General features: G+C 39.9%; 1 protein-coding gene across 7 annotated transcripts in view; it reads left to right on the forward strand.

Moving 5' to 3' along the window:
• The window catches only part of LRRC63 (leucine rich repeat containing 63), a 65,882-nt gene that overhangs the window by 405 nt on the left and 40,927 nt on the right, over window positions 1-24,550 (forward strand). For 6 of the 7 annotated variants that reach the window (XM_017951227.3, XM_017951224.3, XM_017951225.3 and 3 more), the window contains exons 2-5: window positions 708-829; window positions 14,881-15,558; window positions 16,035-16,103; window positions 23,253-23,410. In XM_017951227.3, the coding sequence (XP_017806716.2) occupies window positions 745-829; window positions 14,881-15,558; window positions 16,035-16,103; window positions 23,253-23,410 (990 nt within the window). In that variant the 5' untranslated portion in view covers window positions 708-744. Of the gene's footprint in view, window positions 1-707; window positions 830-1,071; window positions 1,200-14,880; window positions 15,559-16,034; window positions 16,104-23,252; window positions 23,411-24,550 lie in introns of those variants that run through there. The other variant, XM_017951228.3, reaches the window with a different exon arrangement.

A 24,550-nucleotide genomic window follows, 5' to 3' on the forward strand; every position in this document is an offset into this window, starting at 1 on the left:
AGGGTGTTCCCTTCTAGGCTATCAATGGAGTAGTGCCGTGCCAGGCACTTTTGATGTTGCCCTGCAAACTAAAAGCACATTTTGGGGGTGCATCTTCTGGCATCATTTCTAAACAGCATGAGTTGGGATCCAGCAGCCCTGGGAAACCTCATTATAGTGAAACCTATCTTATTTTAGGATTGAATGGTTTTGGCCCAAGCATAGTGGTTGAAAAACAAGCCATTACAGAAAGAAGACAATTTGTTTGTGAATGGTTAGATATGGTGGGTCTTCAGAGGCTTATCTAATGAAGAGATCGTCTACACATTTCTGACCAAATTCTTTCTACATTTATAGTGATAACATTTTGGAGGGAGAGAAAAAAATGTCATTTCTACTATTCTGAAAAATCAGTATTTACTAGTTGAAACAGCATTGGCAAATTGAACTTTGTGCTAGCATGGAAAATTGTAGAAGGATCTTGGGTAGTAATAATACACATATTTTAAAAATTATATGTTTACTTATAACCCTACATTTTAACTGGATTCTTTCTATTAATAGAAGTTTTAAAGAATTATTTTCTTACCCTCTTTTTTTTTCATAAAGGAATTCTGCTTGGATTCAGTAGAATATTGCAACAGAATGATTTTCATTAAGATGTAATCTAAATTCTTATTTTTCAACAATTCAAACATATTCAAAACCTTTTAAATTCTCACTTACAGCAAGGATTATGAAAAACAGCACTTACTATTCATTAAAATGCGAAAGCCCCCACTACTTCTTCGAAGACCCTTACCTCCCAAATTCACTAAGCCGTCTTTACATGAGATAAAAACCCGTACAGGTATGTGTATTAATCAGATATGTGTATTAACATTTATGTATCTTTCATAGAAATTCCTTGACTTGCACAGCTTAGAATCGCAATAAATACACTCACTAATAACTTACAAATGTTTGTTGTCAGATGAAAGCATCCAATTCAAGCCTACAGATGCATTTATTGATACTTATTGGTGGACTTAGTAGGTTCAAGTTTACCTCATCGATAAAATTTACTTCTAACTCCAGAATTGATACTCATAGGGCTTTCTCAGTCGTGCGTGGATGTGTGCAGAGCACTGAAAAATTTGAGTCACTCAACACCCATGCCCCAGCTGAGGTGGAACAAAGCTACCTCTGCCTTCTTGTTTCAGCTCTCATGTTGTAAACAGGTACTGTGTTCCCTGTCTGTTTAGCGCTATATTTCTTGAATGTTTTGTGCTTTTAGTTAGTGATTTCACTGTGGGCCCCAAGCATAGTGCCGAAGTACTGTCTAGTGTTCCTGATCACAAGAAGGCTGTGATGGGCCTTACAGAGAACAAGATATGTGTTAGATAAGCTTCCTTCAGGTATGAGTAATGTTGTTGGCCCTGAGTTCAATGTTAACAAATCAACTGTATATATTTATTAAAGTGTCTTTAAATAGAAACAAATATAAAACAAAATTACATGTTGATCAGTTGATGAAAATGTTGAAACCAGAAGTTTGTAGGAACCTAGCCCCATATTTCTCCTAGGAGAAATGGTTGAGTAATGAGTAATTCATTGTTTGCAGAAGAGAACTACCACAAATAACGAGGACTGAATATATTTAGTGAGCAAAAACAGACCTTACCAGTTCCCTTCATTAGTTACCCACTGGGATAGTGATTGTAATCAATCAATCATATAAGTAAATGTAAAATTACCCTGTGATAAGTGCTATGAAGTAAATATGAGTCGCTTTTATAACTATAACTTTATATAATACTTAATCCTCTATTTCTGTATATGGTTTCTATTCCCTCCTTATTATAAGCAATACAATTAGCATATTTTCTCATTTTCCCCTTTTTAGTCTCCTCTTCCATCTGATTTTAGTTGATTGCAGTTTTAGTGTCAACATTTATACTGTTCAAATATACCTAGTCTATAACTTGATTTATAATGTTAAATTATCATCTTTTGACCTATGACTATTAACAATATGTAACTCAACTTACTTGTAATACTGCCACAATTTCCTCTCTTACTTTCTCTCCCAACTTTTGTTACATGATTTCTACATCATCATTTCTACATTTCTAGAATGTTCTGCATTTACAATCTGCTCTGTAATAATGCAGTATGCAGATTTACAGCTCAAGATTACCACTTATCTTGTAGTTTCTCTATTCATCTTTTGTTTAAAGTTTATCTTCTAGTACAGAATTTCACAACCTTGGCACTATGGACATTTTGGGCTGATGGTTCCTTATTTGGTGGGGAAAGCAGAGCTCTCTTGCTCCAAAGGCTCTTGACAAAGGGCTTTGCACATAGTAAGTGCTCGAAATTTTTTTTTTATTTATTCTAAAAAAAACACAACAGGATACATGTGCAGAACATGCAGGTTTGTTACATAGGTATACGTATGCCATGGTGGTTTGCTGTACCTATTTACCCATCCTCTAAGTTTTCTCCCCTCACTCTCCACCCGCTAACAGGCCCTGGTGTGTGTTGTTCACCTCTCTGCGTCCCTGTGTTCTCAATGTTCAACTCCCACTTATGAGTAAGAACACACGGTGTTTGGTTTTCTGTTCCTGTGTTAGTTTGCTGAGGATGATGGCTTTCAGTTTCATCCATGTCCCTGCAAAGTACACGATCTCATTCTTTTTTATGACTGCATAGTATTCCATGATGTATATGTACCACATTTTCTTTATCCAGTCTGTCATTGACAGGCATTTGGGTTGGGTCCATGTTTTTGCTATTGTGAACAGTGCTGCAATAAACATACGTGTGCATGTGTCTTTACAGTAGAATGATTTATATTCCTTTGGGAATATACCCAGTAATGGGATTGCTGGGTCAAATGGTATTTCTGGATCTAGATCCTTGAGGAATCCTTATACTGTCTTCCACAATGGTCGAACTAATTTACATTCCCACCAACAGTGTAAAAGTGTTCCTATTTCTCCACAGTCTTGCAAGCATCTATTGTTTCCTGACATTTTAATAATCACCATTCTGACTGGTGTGAGATGGTATGTCGTTGTGGTTTTGATTTGCATTTCTCAGATGATTAGTGATGTTAAGCTTTTTTCCATATGTTTGTTGGCCACATAAATGTCTTCTTTTAAGAAGTGTCTGTTCATATCCTTCACCCACTTTTTGATGGGGTTGTTTGTTTTTTTCTCATAAATATGTTTAAGTTCCTTGTAAATTCTGGATATTAGACCTTTTTCAGATGGGTATATAGCAAAAATTTTCTCTCATTCTGTAGGCTGCCTGTTCACTCTGATGATAGTTTCTTTTGCAGTGCAGAAGCTCTTTAGTTTAACTAGATCCCATTTGTCAATTTTGGCTTTTGTTGCCACTGCTTTTGGCATTTTTGTCATGAAGTCTTTGCCCATGCCTGTGTCCTGAATGGTATTGCCTAGGTTTTCTTCTAAGGTTTTTATGGTTTTAGGTCTTACATTGAAGTCTTTAATCCATCTTGAGTTAATTTTTGTATAAGGTGCAAGGAAGGGGTCCAGTTTCAGTTTTCGGTGTATGGCTAGCCAGTTTTCCCAGCACCATTTACTGAATAGGAGATCCTTTCCCGATTGCTTGTTTTTGTCAGGTTTGACAAAGATCAGGTGGTTGTAGATGTGTGGCATTATTTCTGAGGTCTCTGTTCTGCTCCATTGGTCTATATGTCTGTTTTGGTAACAGTAACATGCTATTTTGATTATTGTAGCCTTGTAGTATAGTTTGAAGTCAGATAGGGTGATGCCTCCAGCTTCATTCTTTTTGCTTAGGATTGTCTTGGCTATATGGGCTCTTTTTTGGTTCCATATGAAATTTAAAGTAGTTTTTTCTAATTCTGGGAAGATAGTCAGTGGTAGCTTGATGAGGATAGCACTGAATCTATACATTACTTGGGGCAATATGGCCATTTTCATGATGTTGATTCTTCCTATCCATGAGCATGGTACGTTTTTCCATTTGGTTGTGTCCTCTCTTATTTCCTTGAGCACTGGTTTGTAATTCTCTTTGAAGAGGTCCTTAATATCCCTTGTAAGTTGGATTCCTAGGTATTTTATTCTCTTTGTAGCAGTTGTAAATGGGAGTTCACTCATGATTTGGCTCTCTGTTTGTCTGTTATTGGTGTATATGAATGCCTATGATTTTTGCTTATTGGTTTTGTATCCTGAGACTTTGCTGAAGTTGCTTATCAGCTTAAGGAGACTTTGGGCTGAGACGATGGGATTTTCTAAAACTACAATCATGTCATCTGCAAAAAGAGACAATTTGACTTCCTCTTTTCCTATTTGAATAGCCTTTATTGCCTTCTCTTGCCTGATTGTGCTGGCCAGAACTTCCAATATCAGGTTGAACAGGAGTGGTGAGAGAAGGCATCTCTGTTTTGTGCCGGTTTTCAAACGGAATGCTTCCAGCTTTTGCCCATTCAGTATGATATTGGCTGTGGGTTTGTCATAAATAGCTCTTATTATTTTGAGATATATTCCATCAATACCTAGTTTATTGAGAGTTTTTAGCATGAAAGGATGTTGAAATTTATCAAAGGCCTTTTCTGCATCTATTGAGATAATTATGTGGTTTTTGTCATTGGTTCTGTTTATGTGATGGATTATGTTTATTGATTTACATATGTTGAACCAGCCTTGCATCCCAAGGATGAAGCCAACTTGATTGTGGTGGATAAGCTTTTTGATGTGCTGCTAGATTCGGTTCACCACTGTTTTATTAAGGATTTTCACACTGATCTTCGTCAGGGATATTGGCCTAACATTTTCCTTTTTTTGTTGTGTCTCTGCCAGGTTTTGGTATCAGGATGATGCTAGCCTTATAAAATGAGTTAGGGAGGAGTCCCTCTTTTTCTGTTGTTTGGAATAGTTTCAGAAGGAATCATACCAGCTCCTCTTTGTACCTCTGGTAGAATTCGGGTGTGAATCTGTCTGGTCCTGGGCTTTCTTTGGTTGGTAGGCTATTAATTACTGCCTCAATTTCAGAACTTGTTACTGGTCTATTCAGGGACTCGACTTCTTCCTGGTTTCATCTTGGGAGGGTGTATGTGTCCAGGAATTTATCTATTTCTTCTAGATTTTCTAGTTTATTTACGTAGAGGTGTTTATAGTATTCTCTGATGGTAGTTTGTATTTGTGTGGGATCAATGTTTTTATTCTGTCTCTTTGATTCTTCTCTCTTTTCTTCTTTATTAGTCTGGCTAGTAGTCTATCTATTTTGTTAATCTTTTAAAAAACTCAGCTCCTGGATTCATTGATTTTTTGAAGGGTTTTTCATGTCTCTGACTCCTTCAGTTCTGCTCTGATTTTAGTTATTTCTTGTCTTCTGCTAGCTTTTGAATTTGTTTGCTCTTGCTTCTCTAGTTCTTTCAATTGTGATGTTAGGGTGTTAATTTTACATCTTTCCCACTTTCTCCTGTGGGCATAGTGCTGTAAATTTCCCTCTACACGCTGCTTTAGCTGTGTCCCAGAGATTTGGGTACGTTGTGTCTTCATTTTTATTGGTTTCAAAGGACTTACTTATTTCTGCCTTAATTTCGTTGTTTACCCAGTAGTCATTCAGCAGCAGGTTGTTTGGTTTCCATGTAGTTGTGCAGTTTTGAGTGAGTTTCTTAATCCTGATTCTAATTTGATTGCAGTGTGGCCTGAGAGACTGTTTGTTATGATTTCCGTTCTTTTGCACTTTCTGAGGAGTGTTTTACTTCCAATTATCTGGTCAATTTTAGAATAAGTGCGATGTGGTGCTGAGAAGAATGTATATTCTGTTGATTTGGGGTGGAGAGTTCTGTAGACGTCTATTAGGTCTGCTTGGTCCAGAGCTGAGTTCAAGCCCTGAATATCCTTGTTAATTTTCTGTCTTGTTGATCTGTCTAATATTGACAGTGGGGTGTTAAAGTCTCCCATTATTATTGTGTGGGAGTCTAAGTCTTTTTGAAGGTCTCTGAGAATTTGCTTTATGAATCTGGGTGCTCCTATATTGGGTATATTTAGGATAGTTAGCTCTTCTTGTTGCACTGGTCCCTTTACCCATTATGTAATGCCCTTCTTTGTCTCTTTTGACCTTTGTTGGTTTAAAGTCTGTTTTATCAGAGACTAGGATTGCAACCCCTGCTATTTTCCTTTTTTTTTTTTTTTTTTTTTTTTTTTTTTTTGCTTTCCATTTGCTTGGTAAATATTCCTCCATCCCTTTATTTTGAGCCTATGTGTCTTTGCATGTGAGATGGGTCTCCTGAATACAGCACACTGATGGGTCTTGACTCTTTATCCAGTTTGCCAGTCTGTCTCTTTTAATTGGGGCATTTAGCCCATTTACATTTAAGGTTAATATCATTATATGTGAATTTGATCCTGTTATTATGAAGCTAGCTGGTTATTTTGCCCTTTAGTTGATGCAGTTTCTTCATAGTGTTGATGGTCTTTACAATTTGGTATGTTTTTGCAGTGGCTGGTACCAGTTTTTACTTTCCATATTTGGTGTTTCCTTCAGGAGCTCTTGTAAGGCAGGCCTGGTGGTGACAAAATCCCTCAGTATTTGCTTGTCTGTAATGGATTTGATTTCTCCTTCGCTTATGAAGCTTAGTTTGGCTGGATATGAAATTCTGGGTTGAAAATTCTTTTCTTTAAGAATGTCGAATACTGGCCCCCAGTCTATTCTGGCCTGTAGTGTTTCTGCAGAGAGATCCACTGTTAGTCTGATGGGCTTCCATTTGTGGGTAACCTGACCTTTCTCTCTGGCTGCCCTTAACATTTTTTCCTTCATTTCAACCTTGGTGAGTCTGACAATTATGGGTCTTGGGATTGCTCTTCTTGAGACGTATCTTTGTTATGTTCTCTGTCTTTCCTGAATTTGAATGTTGGCCTGTCTTGCTAGATTGGGGAAGTTCTCCTGGATAATATCCTGAAGAGTGTTTTCCAACTTGGTTCCATCCTCCTTGTCTCTTTCAGTATACCAATCAAATGTAGGTTTGGTCTTTTCACATAATCCCATATTTCTTGGAGGCTTTGTTCATTCCTTTTTGTTCTTTTTTCTCTAATCATGTCTTCACGCTTGATTTCATTAAGTTGGTCTTCAACCTCTGATATCCTTTCTTCTGCTTGATCGATTTGGCTTTTGATACTTGTATATGCTTCATGAAGTTCTTGTGCTGTGATTTTCAGCTCCATCACTCCATTTATGTTCTTCTCTAAACTGGTTATTCTGGTTAGCAATTCGTCTAACCTTTTTTCAAAGTTCTTAGTTTCCTTGCATTGGGTTAGATCATGTTCCTTTAGCTCAGAGGAGTTTATTATTATCCACCTTCTGAAGCCTACTTCTGTCAATTCATCAAACTCATTCTCCATCCAGTTTTGTTCCCTTGCTGGCATGAAGTTGTGATCCTTTGGAGGAGAAGAGGCATTCTGGTTTTTGGAATTTTCAGCCTTTTTGTGCTGTTCTTCCTCATCTTCGTGGATTTATCTACCTTTGGTCTTTGATGCTGGTCACTTTCGGATGGGGTTTCTGTGTGGACATCCTTTTTGTTGATGTTGATGCTATTCCTTTCTGTTTGTTATTTTTTCCTTCCATCAGTCTGGCCCCTCTGCTGCAGGTCTGCTGGAGTTTGCTGGAGGGCCACTCCAGACACTGTTTGCCTGGGTATCACCAGTGGAGGCTGCAGAAGAGCAAAGATTGCTGCCTGCTCCTTCCACTGGAAACTTTGTTCCAGAGGGGCACCCGCCAAATGCCAGCCGGATCTCTCCTGTGTGAGGTGTCTGTCAACCCCTGCTGGGAGGTGTCTCCCAGTCATGAGGCATGGGGGTCAGGGACCCACTTGAGGAGGCAGTCTGTCCCCCTTAGCAGAGCTCAAGCGCTGTGCTGGGAGCTTTGCTGCTCTCTTTAGACCTGGCAGGCAGGAACGTTTAAGTCGGCTGAAGCTGCACCTACAGCTGCCCCTTTCCCCAGGTGCTGTGTCCCAGGGAGATAGGAGTTTTCTCTATAAGGCCCTGACTGGGGCTGCTGCCTTTCTTTCAGAAATGCCCTGTCCAGAGAGGACGAATCTAGAGAGGAAGTCTGGCTACAGCAGTTTTGCTGTTTGTTTGAACTTCCTGGTAGCTTTGTATACACTGTGCGGGGGGGGGGGGGGGGGGGGGTACTGCCTGCTTAAGCCTCAGTAATGACAGATGCCCCTCCCCCCACCAAGCTTAAGTGTCCCAGGTTGACTTCAGACTGCTGTGCTGGCGGTGAGAATTTCAAGCCAGTGGATTTTAGCTTGCCCGGCTCTTGGGGGTTGGGTTCACTGAGCTAGACCACTTGGTCCCTGGCTTCAGGCCCCTTTCCAGGGGAGTGAACTGTTCTGTCTCACTGGCATTCCAGGCACCACTGGGTTATAAAAAAAAAAAACAAACTTCTGCAGCTAGCTCGATGTCTGCCCAAATGGCCACCCAGTTTTGTGCTTGAAACCCAGGGCCCTGGTGGCGTAGGCACCTGAGGGCATCTCCTGGTCTAGGGATTGTGAAGATGATGGGAAAAGCGTAGTATCTGGGTTGCAGTGCACTGTTCCTCACAGCACAGTCCCTCATGACTTCCCTTGACTAGGGTAGGGAGTTCCCAGACCCCTTGTGCTTCCCAGGTGAGGCAACACCACACCCTGCTTTGGCTCACCCTACATGTTGGGAAAAGTTCTTTAAGCATCACTTCTCCACCCAATAAGACTGCCTTTTTCTTTTCTCCCATAGTATTCCATATTTACCCCTACGAACCACTTATTATAACTGTTTACCTGCCTAGTTTCTATACTGAATTGTGAGATATCTGTTGGTAGTAAGGTTTGTGTTGTATCATTGTACCCCCAGCACTATGTGTACAGCTGACACATGGTAGGTGTTAAATGTTCATTGAATGAATTGATGAGAATGATAAATATGTGTTGTATTATCAAAGAAGGATGGATTGCACAGGGTTTAAGGTAGACTTTGAAAGTAAAAAATGATTTGAACTGGTTGATAAGATATTCCACATAGCATGATGGACATGTGAAATGAAGTCGTATATGAGCAATTAGGCCTTTTTGGTTGTCAGAAATAATTGCAGTAACTAAGGCTTCATATTGGAAAGTAACAAGTCATCTCACAAAAAGGTGGCATAAAGTAGTTCCTATTCACTTAGATTTTTATATGCCAAACTAAGAAATCTGAATTAATACCGATTCCGATAATTCAGTGAAAACATGATATGCCAATATCAGAAAACCAATGGGAAATTAACTCTGAAGACTAGGACGATGGCAGTGATGATCAGGGGAAAACCTTTTTTAAATTTTTATTTTCCTGTTTTGTTTTCATGACATTGGGTTTGAAGAGAGGGGTTCATAAGTATATGGGACTGTGATATTTTGCTGTCTCTCAAGTGCCATATTGATCAAAGTTCAAATTTTGTCTTCAAGTTCAAGACTTGGTTCTGAGTCAGCAGAGGTTAACCCATTGCTGCTGGGGAGTTGGGGTCTATTGGAAGAAAGAAAGGGACATTGGTGTGAATGATTGTGGAGGACTGAAGATTTCCAGAACCCATCTCAGGCCTTGGATGTTTTCAATATAGTTTATTTGTTGGGAGTTGCCAAAGCAGACCCCTAGAGCAACATGGAATGGCCAGGCTGATATTGTACTCAGAGTGGAAGGTTGTCAGGTGTATAGTGAACAGCTGATGAGAACACATGCCTTCAGGGTTTCTTTTTCTCTGCATCCTCACTAACATCTGTTATTTTTTATCTTTTTAATAACAGCCATTCTAACTAGGGTAAGATAATATCTCGTTATGGTTTAATTTGTATTTCTCTAATCATTAGTGATGTTGAGCATTTTTAAATATAAGTGTTGGCCATTTGTATGTCTTCTTTTCAGAAATGTCTATTCATGTCATGCCTAAGGGGATTTTTTGTTTTCTAGGGGGATTTTTTTTTTTCTGTTGAGTTGTTTGAGGTCCTTGTATATTCTAGATATTAGTCCCTTGTTGTATGGATAATTTGCAAATATTTTCTCCCACTCAACAAGGTCTTAGTCATAAATTATTTTCCTAAACCAGTGTCCAGGAGGGTTTTACCTAGGTTTTCTTGTAGTAATTTTATAGTTCTGGGTCTTAAGTTTAACTCTGTAATCCATTTTGAGTTATATGTTGTATATGGTAAGAGATAGGGATCCAGTTTCATTCTTTTGAATATGGCTGTCCAATTTTCCTAACACTATTTATTAAAGAGGGTGTCCTTTCCCCAGTGTTCTTGTCAGTGTTGCTGAAGATCAGTTGGCTGTAAGTATGTGACTTTATTTCAGGGTTCTGTATTCTGTTCCATTGAGCATTTCTCATAGGGTCTCTCTTGGTTGTAGCAAATTCCCTCAGCATTTGCTTTTCTGGGAAAGACTTTATTTTTCCTCCATCTATGAAGGATAATTTTGCTGGATAGACTCTTCTTGGCTGACAGTTTCTTTTGTTTGTTTGTTTGTTTTTAATTTCAGTGCTTTGAATATATCACCTCATTCTCTTCTAGCCTGTAAAGTTTCTGCTAAGAAATCCACTGTTAAGACCAGGTACAGTGGCTCACGCCTGTAATCCCAGAACTTTGGGAGGCCGAGGTGGGTGGATCACAAGGTCAGGAGTTTGAGACCAGCCAGGCCAACATAGTGAAACCCCGTCTCTACTAAAAAAAAAATACAGAAATTAGCTGGGCATGGTGGTGTGGGTCTGTAATCCCAGTTACTCGGGAGGCTGAGGCAGGAGAATCGCTTGAATATGGGGAGGCTGAGGTTGCAGTGAGCCGAGATTGTGCCACTGCACTCCAGCCTGGGCAACAGAGCAAGACCTTGTCTCAAAAACAAAAACAAAACAACAACAACAACAACAACAAAAATCCCACAGAAATCCACTGTTAGTTAGTCTGATGGGGTTTCTTTATTGGTGACTAGATGCTTTTCTCTTGCTTTTTAAAGGGTATGCTTTTTATCTTTGACTTTAGGCAGTCTCACTATAATGTGCCGTGGGGAAGACATTTTTGCAGTGTTTGCCTAGGGATTGCTGAAGTTCCTATATCTGAATGTGAACGTCTACAATTCTTGCTAGACTTGGGAAGTTTTCTTCTATTATTTAATTACATAGGTTTTATAGTCCTTCCTTTGTCTCTTTGCCCCTGGGATGCCAATAATTTGAATATTTGATCACATTATGTTGTCCCAAATGTCACAAAGTCTTTGTGAATTCTTCTAGGTTCTTTTTCTTTATTTTTGTCTGACTGGATTATTTCAAAAGATGTGTCGTCAAGTTCTGAGATTCTTTCTTCTGCCTGATCTAGTCTATTATTGGAGCTTTCAAATATATTTTATATTTTCTTCAATTAATTCTTCAGCTCCAGAATTTCTATTTGGGTCTTTCTTAAAAATATCTATCTATCTCTTTGGTAGATTTCTCATTCATGTCCTGAATTATTCTTCTGAATTCTTTGTATTTTCCAGAATTCTCTGTATCTAACTGAGCTTCTTTAAAATTGAAATTTTGAATTATTTTTCTGGGATTTCAGCAACTTCTTTTTGATTAAGATCTGTTGCTGGAGAATTATTGTTTTCAAAGGAAAACAATTTCCTTTGGAAATATTGTTTCCTTTGGAAAACAATAATTCATATTTCATATTAAAGGGAAATAATACATATTTCATTGTATTTTGATGTTTTCTGTGTCTTTATGTTGATATCTGTGTATCTGGTGTAACAGTTGCATCTTCCTATTTTTTAATTCACTTCCATAGGGTAGGACTTTTTTTCTGAAGATGTATCTGGGGTGTTGGTTGGGTAGGGCACTTTGACTTTGATTCTGGGTGCATGTAGTAGTGTAGTCTCTGTATGATTTCTTTGGCTGTAAATAGCATTAGTGCTTTCTGTGATTTCCTTAGAGGATTAGGCTGCAATTATTAGTGAAGGCTGTGGTGAAGTTGTGCTGGGGACAGGCCCCAAGGGTAGGCTGACTCTACCTATCTTTGTGTCCCAAAGTGGTGTGTGCTGGCACCTGTGTTGGTGGTTACTGGTGGGCCAGTTCCTGGGCCTTAGGTGGCTTGCATGGCTGCTGGTAGTGGCAGCAGTGGGCTAGGTCACTGAACAGATTCTCATGTCCTGGGAAACAATTGTGCTATGGGTCATGGCAGTAGAGGTGGTGGAATGACCCTCTGGGTCCTGCATGGTATGGGCTCATGTTGGTGGTGGCTGTGCTATGGGTCACCACCCACAGCTTCAGACATGCTGTTCTCAGGTTCTTCTGCTCTCTGCAGCAGCAGTGCTATAGTGCCATGTGTCAGGGAGGAAGAACCTTGCTTTCACTCCAGATCCCAGGCATGCAGGCCATGTTACACTGTGAGGTTGTAGTCACTACTTAGAACCTCAGTCAGGCCGGTCTCTGGATCACCTGCCCCAGCCTTCTGCAGCAGCAGCAGAAGTGGGTGTGTGGAAGAGGAGGAGATGTCCTGTTCTCTATGTATGAGCCTGAGTACAGAGACTCTTCTTCCAGTGGGAGAGGAAATCAAACTAATGAGTATAAATTACTTCAGTTTGCCATTAAAGGGAAGGATAAATATGGTGAGATGGTGGTAGCTGGAAGGAGTTCTGGAGTCTATTGAAGTGTTTGCTGTGTTAATGTGTTTTGTTTTAATAGAGAGAAAATGAACTTAAATACATTGGTGTAGCTATTTTATTGAATCGGTTACCTTCAATTAGTTCCACTTAAGTGGGAAGCAAACATTATTTTCTTACTACTGTCCTTCAAACTCACGTGGCACATGTATCTCTCTAAAAGCATTTCTAGTCAGTTTTGTCAATTAGCTCTATTCATTTTCAGATATTAAATTACTTGTTTCATCTAAATTAGTACTTCCATATAGTATATAATCAGACTGTGTCCCTTCTCCCAGCTCAACCTAGGCCTGCTAATTCTTACACAAGCCAAGGGAAGGAGGGGCCTGATCAGTTCTTCCACCCCATTTTTTTACTCTCTTTTTCTATTCTTTTCATTTTCCCTTTTTCTTTTCTTTTTTTTCTTTTAGACAAGGTCTCGCTCCGTCACCCAAGCTGGAGTGCAGTGGTGCAATCATGGCTCACTGTAGCCTCAGTCTCCTGGGCTCGTGGTACCCTCCCACCTCAGCCTTCTAAGTATCTGGGACTACAGGAGCATGCTGCCACACTTGACTAATTTTTTTTTTTTTTTTTGCAGGGATAGGAGTATTGCTATGTTGCCCAGGCTGATCTTGAACTCCTGGCCTCAGGTGATCTTACTATCTCAGCATACCAAAGTGCTGGGATTACAGGCATGAACTACTGTGCCTGGCCTTACTCTCTTTTTCAACTCATATTATAGTTTTTGGTTCCTCCATAAGTGGGGCAAGGTGTGGGGAAGAGTTATGTTGTTAAAAAGTTAATAATTGGCCGGGCGCGGTGGCTCAAGCCTGTAATCCCAGCACTTTGGGAGGCCGAGACGGGCGGATCACAAGGTCAGGAGATCGAGACCATCCTGGCTAACACGGCGAAACCCCGTCTCTACTAAAAACACAAAAAATTAGCCGGGCGAGGTGGCGGCACCTGTGGTCCCAGCTACTTGGGAGGCTGAGGCAGGAGAATGGCGGGAACCCGGGAGGCGGAGCTTGCAGTGAGCTGAGATCTGGCCACTGCACTCCAGCCTGGGCGACAGAGCGAGACTCCGTCTCAAAAAAAAAAAAAAAGTTAATAATTAAAGTGAGAATCAGCATCAGTCTTGTACCCCACGGAAATGTCAGGAGATACAAGTCAAGTAGTTAAAATGATTCCCTTATATTACTCTGATCAGGAAACAGCAATGGATAAACCAATACATTTTGCTGTTCTGCAAGTATCAGTGGGGGAGGTGGATAGGGGAAGAGTGAGATGTTACTTTCTCCTTGTGGTATATATTCCTCTTATTTATAAAAAGTCCCCCTCACTTGGTTTGAGATAGGGGACATCATCCTTCCTACACCCTCAATGGGGAGGGAAAAATCAGGGAAATGCATACAACTCCAATAGCTCTGTTCAGAGGAGATACTCTCTCCAAACTCAGATCAGTCTCCAGCCGTCCCATATAGACAACAGATGGGTGAAGAGTGAAGTGCTGAGGGACTTATTTTGGCCACCCCTTGGCAAATTTTGCCTTAATGAATCTATTATCTCCTCATTTGAATGTACAGATCCTCATCATTTATTGCACTCAGCTGAGGGAACAGAAAAATGTCATTTCACATTCTGTTGCATAGGAAAGAAAAGGCATATATGATTCCTGCCTAAGAATGCAAGCTCAGTGCATTTTCTGGACATGAGATAGAAAAGAATACTTGTTGTTATAATCTAAATGAGCTTATGGCACCTGTAACCACTATCAGATTGTTACCATCTTCAAAAGACACATTGGCCTGACGTCTGGCATTTAAAAGAAATGTAAATCTTTGGTCAAGAAAATTTCAAATGAGGGAGCGCTAATGATGTATGATAAATAGCAAAACTTCATCAATTGTATCCATCCCTATTGCCAGAGTTTTAGTGATAAACTCTCAAAAATCTAGTCTATTATTGGAGCTTATATCTTCCCTTCTCTCTACCAATTCTGTTCTTCCAAGGATAGTTCTCTACCCTTTAAAAATCTAATACAATTTAGCCTTTTCACTTCTCCAGTTGCTCACTCAAACTTTATACCAGTCATGTCAACACACATCCTGGTAGCTGAGCAAGTATATACAGAAACATTTTTAGAAGGTGAGAAAGGGGTGAGTGGGTAAAGAAAAGTTGTGAATGCTAAGATATTTTGTCTGTGACACATTGATAAATATAATTTAATTTTTCTTTTTTTCTTTTGGTTTAGCCAAAACTGGTAAAACTGGGTCACTACACGTAACATTCACTGAAGATGAAACCACTTCCATTAAAACGGATAAAACTCATTTTCCTGATGTTTTAAGAAGTCAATCATTAACACCTATCAATATCCAAAATATCTTTTTTGGTCATTGTGTACAAGAAAGAGTGACTGCAATTTCATCACCCCAAAAACCTACTAAGCATGTCTATGAGCAGATTCCAGATACTGCTACTGGTTCCATATTTTTTCCACGTTGTCATTCAGCTTCTACTCGAATTTTTGGGAAACAAACAAACAAAATGGAAAGTTCCAGAAAGTTGAAAACTATGAAAGATGTTTATACTGAAAAAAAGCTAGAAAACATTTTAATTCTTTCTTCCAAGTTTTCCAAACCTGGAAGTACTCCTGGCTTAGTTATCACTCACAAACTTGAGAATGTGCACCCTGAGCATCAACCTTTACTGGAGAGTCCAGGCGATACTTATCAGCACATCTTGAGAGATTTAAGTGCAAGAGTGCCAAGCCCTCTACCTACAACTGTATCTGTGAAACCAGAAGGACAGTGGCCTGAACATTTTAAACCAACTGCTACATTGACACTAAAAGTTACTCAATTTCCAGGTTTTGTTTCCTTGCCAACACCAATTTTACCAAGAAAACCTCACAGGCAGTCTGTGATAGGTAAATACGATCTGAACATGGTGTAATTACAGAGTCAAGTAGAGCAAAGGGGAGAGAAGGCATGCAAGCTAATGGTACCCCTCCCCGTTTGGGTTTGCAGAGTGGGAGGATGGAATCACCTTTTATCTCTACATGTAATACTTGAGCCATAGGGCAATAACAGAAGTCCTGACCTTGCAGATCTGCCAAGGCCAGACTGGGTACTCCATTCTGATGGTGATGATGGGAACCAACAAGGGAATTCAAAGGATCAGAAAAGCTAATATACAGAAGCAGTGAGAATACACAATCATTCAAAAGGTGATCTAGATGAACTCCAGAAGTAGAATGCCAATGCTGATAGATGCCTTCATGAATACATTTTCATGGATAATTGGAATTCATTAAATGATGAACAATTATATTGAAGTCATAAAACCCTCAAATGAATTTTTACATGTATCCAAAGTCATCCCATTTGTTTTTCATTTTTCTAGAAACTCTTGTAGCAGAACATGAAAATGTAGAAAGTGTCCCAAAGCAAATCCTACCAAGACCACCTGAAGGTAAATGCTAGATTTATGCAATTCTTTTAGAAACCATATATAAGATTATATCTTTAAAAAATTATGAATGATTTTGTGTGTTTATGTGTGTGAGTCACACATGCATAACACACATATGTCTTACTTCATTTTCGGATCCCTAAGTCATTTATGGAGCAGCTATTTTTAATATATTGACTATGAACCAAACATATTGATATTGAGAATATAAAAGCTGATGTACTCTTAATCTGGGTGGGGTGAACAGACATACAAAAATATGAATTAACTATTTGCCATGTGCCAGGCACTGTTATAAGTGCTTTGACCTTAGTAACTTAGAAGAAACAAATGAAAATGAAAAATATCTTTGAAGAAAGATTACACCATCCTAGATTTACATTATGTCTACAAACAATCTCTCAAATATAGTGTGTGGTAAATAATTCACAATTACCAGGCACACAAAGAGAAAGACAAAATGAATGAAAACTAGCAGAAACAATAAAGAGTAGAAACTTATCCACAGGATTATTTGGTATTAGAATTATTGGACACATTTTTAAATAACCTGGTGACTTCTAGGTTTTTTCCATTACTAAGTAGTTTGTATTGGACTAACCTTACCAAAGTCGACTATTAAAGCTGCCAAAAATATATAAAGTCGCCATTGAAGGAACTGCACAGTAACAAATGTGGGTGTGACTTGAGTAGAGCTGGACAGTAACCAATGTGGATGTTACAATTCCTGAAAGAAGGGAAGCTCTGCCTTTGCCTTGCCTTTTGCCTGAGGGTATTTGTGGTGTGGGAGAATGGATTACAAGTAGAATGTGGTGGTTTTAGTGGATTGAGGAGCTAGCAGTCAGACTTCAGAGCAGCCAATATACTTGGGACTTGAGGGAGAAAATCTTGGCGAGGAAAGAATTGAAGGAAGGTGAATCAAAAAATCTGCATACAAGCTGGGCACAGTGGAGCGCAGCTGTAGTCTCAGTTCTTGAGAGGCTGAGGTGGAGTATCACTTTAGCCTAGGAGTTCGAGGCCCACCTGGGTAACATAGTGAGACTCAGTCTGTGTTAGGCCATTCTTGCATTGCTATAAAGAAATACCTGAGACTGGATAATTTATAGGGAAAAGAGATTTAATTGGCTCACAGTTCTGCAGACCATACAAGAAGTGTGGTGCTGGTATCTGCCGCTGGTTAGGGCCTCAGGGAGCTTTTACTCATGGTATACAGCAAAGTGGGAGCTTGAACATCACATGATGAGAGTGGGAGCAAGAGAGAGAGTGGTGTGAGGTACAGGTGCCACACACTTTAAAACAGCCAGATCTTATAAGAACTCACTATCGGCCGGGCGCGGTGGCTCAAGCCTGTAATCCCAGCACTTTGGGAGACCGAGACGGGCGGATCACGAGGTCAGGAGATCGAGACCATCCTGGCTAACACGGTGAAACCCCGTCTCTACTAAAAAATACAAAAAACTAGCCGGGCGAGGTGGCAGGCGCCTGTAGTCCCAGCTACTCGGGAGGCTGAGGCAGGAGAATGGCGTAAACCCAGGAGGCGGAGCTTGCAGTGAGCCGAGATTCCGCCACTGCACTCCAGCCTGGGCGACAGAGCGAGACTCCATCTCAAAAAAAAAAAGAATTCCCAAAAAGAACTCACTATCATAAGGGCAGCACAAAGCCATGAGGGATCCACTCCCATGAACCAGACACCTCCCACCAGGCCCCATGTTCAACACTGGGAGTTACATTTCAATATGAGATTTAGAGGGGACAACATCCAAACTATATCACTCCACCTCTGGCCTCTCAAATATCATGTTCTTCTCACATTGCAAAATACAATCGTCCCCTGCCAGTAGTTCCCCAAAAGTGTCAATTCATTTCAGCTTCATTCAAAAGTACAAAGTCTCATGTTAGACAAGGCATGTCCCTTTGTATTAGTTTGGTTTCTCTAGAGGGACAGAACTAATAGGATATATGTATATATGAAAGGGAGTTTATTAACGAGAATTGACTTACACCATCACAAGGTAAGGTCCCACAATAGACGGTCTGCTAATTGAGGAGTAAGGAAGCCAGTAGTGACTCAGTCTGAATCCCATAACCTCAAAAGTAGGGAAGCCGACTGTGTAGCCTTCAGTCTATGGCTAAAGGCCCGAGAGCCCCAGGCAAACCACTGGTGTAGGTCCAAGAGCCTAAAAGCCAAAGAACTTGAAGTCTGATGTTCTAGGGCAGGAAGCATCCAGCATGGGAGAAAGATGAAGGCCAGAAGACTCAACAAGTCAGCTTCTTCTACCTTCTGCCTGCTTTGTCTAGCTGTGCTGACAGCTGATTGGATGGTACATACATCCAATGTGGTACACACATCCCATTATGTGGAGTGGTACACACATCCCACAATGTGGAGTGGTACCCACATTGTGGGTGGGTCTTCTTGAGGGCGGGTCTTCCTTTCCTAGTCCACTGACTCAGATGTTAATCTCTTCTGGCAACACCCAGAAACACCCAGATACACCCAGAAACAACACTTTGCATCCTTCAATCAAATTAACAGTATTAACCATCACACCCTTCCACTTAGAAGCCTATAAAATTAAAACAAGTTATTTATTTCCAAGCCGGTAAAATTAAAACAAGTTATTTACTTCCAAGATACAATGGGGGGAGGGATACCAGCATTGGGTAAACATTCCCATTCGAAAAGGGAGAAATTGGCAAAAAGAAAGAGGCTACAGACCCTATTCATTTTCATGGATAATTGCAATCCATTAAATGATGAACAATTATACTGAAGTCATAAGACCCTCAAATGAATTTTTACACGTATCCAAACTCATCCCAGTCTTTTTCTTTTTTCTAGAAATTCCTATAACAGAAAATGAAAATGTAGAAAGTATACAGATCTGAAACCCAGCTGGGCAGACATTATATCTTAAAGTTCTAAAATAATATTTGACTGGATGTTCCACATCCAGGGCACACTGGTGCAAGGGGTGGACTCCCAAGGCCTTTCCCAGCTCCACCCATGTGGCTTTGCAGGGTACAGCTCCTGTGGCTGCTCTCATGGGTTGGAGTTGAATACTTGTGGCTTTTCCAGCCTCACGATTTAAGCTGCATGCAGTGCTACCATTCTGGGGTCTGGAGGGTGGCTGCCCACTTCCCACAGCTCCACTAGGCAATGCCTCAGTGCGGTATTTGTGTGGGGGCTCCAAGCCCACATTTCCCTCATCCTGCCCTAATAGAGGTTCTCGGTGAAGGCTCCACCGCTGTGACAGGCTTCTACCTGAGCACCCAGGCTTTCTTATACATCCTCTGAAATGTAGGTGCAGGCTGCCAAACCTCCTTCACTCTTGCATTCTGCAGGTTTTGAGGCCTAACACCATGTGGAAGCCACCAAGGCTTACAGCTTGCACTCTCCAAAGCAGCGGCCTAAGCAGTATCTGGGGTCCTTTGAGCTGAGGCTGGGGTCAGAATGGCCAAGACACAAGGAGCAGCCCCCTCAGGTGGCACAGGGCAGTGGTGCCCTGGATCTGGCCCCCGAAACTATTCAGTCCTCTTGGTCCTCTGGGTCTGTGATGGGAGAGGCTGCCACAGTGGTCTCTGAAATGTCTTTGAGGCCTTGTTCCCATTTTCTTGGCTATTCTTACTTGGATCCTTTTTAGTTATGCAGATCTCTCTAGCAAGTGGTTACTCTATAGCCTGCTGGAATCCCTCTCCCAAAGCTTTTTCTTTCCATGCTATATGGCCAGGCTGCAAATTTTCCAAACTTTTACAAGCTGCTTCCCTTTTGAATATAAATTTCAACTTTGTCATTGCTTTGCTCCCACATCTGGGCATAGGCTGTTACAAGCAGCCAGGCTAAATCCTGAATGCTTTGCTGCTTAGAAATTTCTTCTATCAGATACCAAATCATCATTCTGAAGTTCAGACTTCCACAGATCTTTAGGGCATGAATAGAATTTAGCCAAGCTCTTTGCTAAGGCGTAACATGAGTAACTTTTGCTCCAGTTCCAAATAAGTTCCTCATTTCAATCTGAGACCTTGGCAGCCTGGCCTTCACTGTCAATATAAATATCAGCATTTTGGTCACGCTGTTTACCCAGTCTCTGAGAAGTTCCAAACTTTCCCTCATCATCCTGTCTTCTTCTGAGCCTTAGAAACTCTTCCAACCTCTGCCTGTTACCTGGTTCCAAAGTGGCTTCCACATTTTTATGTATCTTCATAGCAATGCCCTTCTCCTCAGTACCAATTTTATGTGTTAGTTTGTTCTTGCATTACTACAAAGAAAAACCCAAGACTGAGTAATGTGTAGAGAAGAGAGGTGTAATTGGTTTACAGTTCTGAAGGCTATACAAGCATAGTTATGGTTGGGTTGTATAGCTTTTGGGGAGGCCTCAGTGGGCTTTTACTCATGGCAGAAGGCAAAACAAGAGCAGGTATATCACACTGCAAAAGCAGAAGCAAGAGAGAGTGAAGAAGAGGTGCCACACACTTTTTTTTTTTTTTTTTTAAGACAGAGTCTTACTCTGTTGCCCAGGCCAGAGTGCAGTGGCACAATCTCAGCTCACTGCAACCTCTGCTTTCCAGGTTCAAGTGATTCTCCTGTCTCAGCCTCCTGAGTAACTGGGATTGCAGGCATAGCTAGTTTTTGTATTTTTCATAGAGACAGGGTTTCACCATGTTGACCAGATTGGTCTCAAACTTCTGACCTCTAGTGATCCTCCTTGGCCTCCCAAAGTGCTGGGATTATAGATGTGAGCCACCGCACCTGGCCTGCCACACACTTATTTATTTATTTATTTATTTATTTATTTATTGAGACAGAGCTTTGCTGTGTCACCCAGGCTGGAGTGCAGTGGCGCGATCTTGGCTCACTGTAAGCTCGGCCTCCTGGGTTCGCGCCATTCTCCTGCCTCAGCCTCCAGAGTAGCTGGGACTACAGGCGCCCGCCACCATGCCCAGCTAATTTTTTGTATTTTCAGTAGAGACGGGGTTTCACCGTGTTAGCCAGGATGGTCTCGATCTCCTGACCTCATGATCCGCCGGCCTCGGCCTCCCAAAGTGCTGGTATTACAAGCGTGAGCCACCGCGCCCGGCCTGCCACACACTTTTAAACAAGATCAGAATTCCACTCACTACCACAAGGACAGCACCAAGCCATAGGAGATCTGCCACCATGACCCAAACACCTCCCTCCGTGACCCATATCCAACATTGGGGTTTACATTTCAAATGAGATTTAAAGAGGACAACATACAAACTATATCACAGTCTCCTAAAAAAAACTGCATACAAACTCCCTCAAGGGTGCTAGCTGATTTCCAAGCTGTGAATGTATAGAACAAGATTCCAAGAAACACAGTTGAAAACATCAGCTGAGAAGATAAGAAATTGATCATAGAGTTTTGTGATTGCACAAAAGATGGATAATAGAGTTCAAGCTCTGCCGAAGTGTTGGGGCCTTTGTAAACACATTGGAATTTCAGTTGAAATTCCATGCCTTAGGAATAAAGATGATGTTGTAGGAAAGAAGACAAAACTAAAATAGCCGAGCCCTAACAAAGCTCAAACTAATCCTTGATAATGGTGTTTTCTGCCTTATCAAGGAAAACCTAACATGTTGAGAGAAAGAGAAAGAAAGAGAGAGAGGGCATATTATCCAGACTTCTTAAAATAGTTCATCTTGGAAGTCCAGCATTAAATTTAAAAAATTACAACACATTCTAAAAATAAAATAAAGTATCTGAAAAACAGTAGAAAGAAACAGGCAATAAAACAGGCCTATATTTGATTCAGATATTAGAGTTTCAAATGGATTTAAAAGTAACTATGATTACTATGTCCAAGAAAGCAAAGAGATCATTGGAGAATTTTACCACAGAACTGGTATTTTTGTTTTTTAAAATGAGTCAAATAAAATTCTAGAACAATAAAAATAATATACCAAATTAACAATTCAAATAGCTGCATTTAGTAAAAGGTTATATACAGCAGAACACTCCAACCATAACCTGCCATTCCTCCCAGAACTTTTGTATCCTTGTCTATGATGTCAATTAACTTCCAGGTCTCTTCCATGTCATGCTGCCATTATTTGCTTTATTGAGTTTCTTCTCTGGTGGTTTCCTTCTTAGAAAATTTAAGAATCCCCAGATTCTTGAGGGATCACCTCCTCTTCATCTCCATCTTCCTCATTTCTACTCAACAACCAACTGTGTGGGCTTAGAGCAGGGAGCAGGCCACAGACTTATGTCTTAACTCACTCTCTTTCCCTTCTTGCTCCATTGTTTCTCCCAAGCCAAGGTATCTCTATATTACATTATATATCTTTCTTTATTCAAGCTTTCATGTCTCTTGATCTGAAATGGGCACAGAGGTTCTATTTTAGAAATTAAAAACCTTTTTTTGTTTTCTTCGTTCTAGGATGCTGATTTTCTCTCATCGAAGCAGTAACATAAGAATTACTAACATTATAAAATATGTTTCTGCAAACAATGCAGCAATACTGGCTGCAAAAGTAAAATATATTATATAAAATTTTAAAATACTTTCCTGCCACATTTGGTGTATACTTGCATGCGACATTTTTGATGGAAGGTGAAACGCATAGGGTCATAATAAAGTAAATTTAAATTTAGATGGTCTTTCTTTGGCTTACTCCTGAGATGTTTGTTTGTCTCCTACGGGGGATCTACCAGCTAAAGGAAGAGTTTAATTACATAGGGCATTTGAATTGTACATCAAAGTGATACTAAGGAAAAAGTGAGGCTGATGTCTTGCTGAGGTATTCTTACATGACGTTGCCTATTAATTTTATGAGCCAAGAAGTTCTTTATGTAATTCATAGTAAATTTTAAGAAAATATTTTTACACATAGTATGCAAAGACTGATATTGATGGAAACTAAATTATCCAGATAGAAATCTATGAGCATATGGTTTACTTTGGGGAAGATAATGGTGCACCTAAAATTACAAAACAAAACAACACCCAATTTGGCAAACAGAACTGAGTTTGGGGTAGATGAAGGCTATGGGGAATCCCTGCCAGAGGATGTGTGCACTTAAGCCCTTAGGGTAACTCAATATTTTCATAAGATAAATACCTCTTAACTTTCATTCTAGGTGATAACACATTTAAATTTTATGTTTTGTTTTGTTTATTTAGGTCTCACCAAAACTGAAAAAATAGAATCAGAGATACAGATTGTGCGTGGTGAAGGTTTTAAGACTGTTGCAGCAACACGATATGAAACAATAGCAGCCATGACCAACCTGGCCATAGTAAACTGTCAAGTATATGGAAGAAATGCACTTAATCTGAAGGTATGCTGGATCTTTTTAATGACAGTGTCCTCCTGTATTATCAATTATTTTTGCTTTAGATTTCCCAATATAGATTAGTTTCTATGGTATTGAGGGGAATTTTCCTATTACAATAGAGATTTCTTAGGAACACATTCAAATTGCATCTCAAAACCTATATTCCTAGTTTGCCTTCAGTTTAAAAAGATTCTGAGGTTCATTCAAGTCAATCACAGTGCTTTTTTAAAATTACTTAGCATAAGAGAATTTGAATTCAGATTTATTGTATTTTTAAGTTATTAGCAATCTTTGGCTCTGTGACAAATCTAGTACTAGGATGGCTTTTCACTGAACACAAGCTTAATATCATGAATAGCAATAATATTAGTTATCATTTGTGAAGTATCCACTACGTGCCAAGTACACATTACTCCTAATACATAATTATGTAAAGTATTGTAATCTTTATCCTCAGACAAGAACACTGAGGCTTAATGAAAGTAACTTGTATAAGATCACACAGAAAGCAAGTTGTAGAGCTTGGGTTTGAACCCAGAACCTTTTGGCCTCAAAATCTATGCTTTTTTATTTTATTTTATTTTAAGTTTTATTTTGAGGTAAGTTCTAACTCATAGAAAATTTGTAAAAATAGGAAAAGCTACAGAGAGTTTCTTTGAAAAATTAGGGCATTAAAATAATATTCTTATATACTGGGAAATTTGGAAAGCCAAATGCTTGGCTGGGGCTAGACACATTCTTAGAAAAGACCTGAGAAGGCCCTAAGCTTTCACATCTGGCTGACCTCTAAATGCAGTACAAGCAGGAAGTAAAGGCAAAGGCGGTTGTAAATGGCCTGGCTAAGCATTGAAGGAGTGCCTTAGCACAGAGTCCATCTGAAAAGGTGGAGTTCTCTCTCTCTGTCCTCCTCTCTCTGTCTTCTGTTGTGTAAGGAAATCTCTGTCAAAACAATAACTGAACCCGAGTTAAAAGAGCAGAGATTTTAAAGAAAACATGTGACAAAGAATACAGACTTCACAAAAAAAGTTTAGAAAATTACTAAACAACTCAATAGCTATAGCTCATATCAAGCCTACAGAAATTCTGGAGCTGAAAAATACAATAACTGAAATGAAAACCTCACTGGAAGATTTCAATAGTAGA

Source organism: Papio anubis, chromosome 15, assembly GCF_008728515.1.
Source record: "Papio anubis isolate 15944 chromosome 15, Panubis1.0, whole genome shotgun sequence".
Lineage (NCBI taxonomy): Eukaryota > Metazoa > Chordata > Mammalia > Primates > Cercopithecidae > Papio > Papio anubis.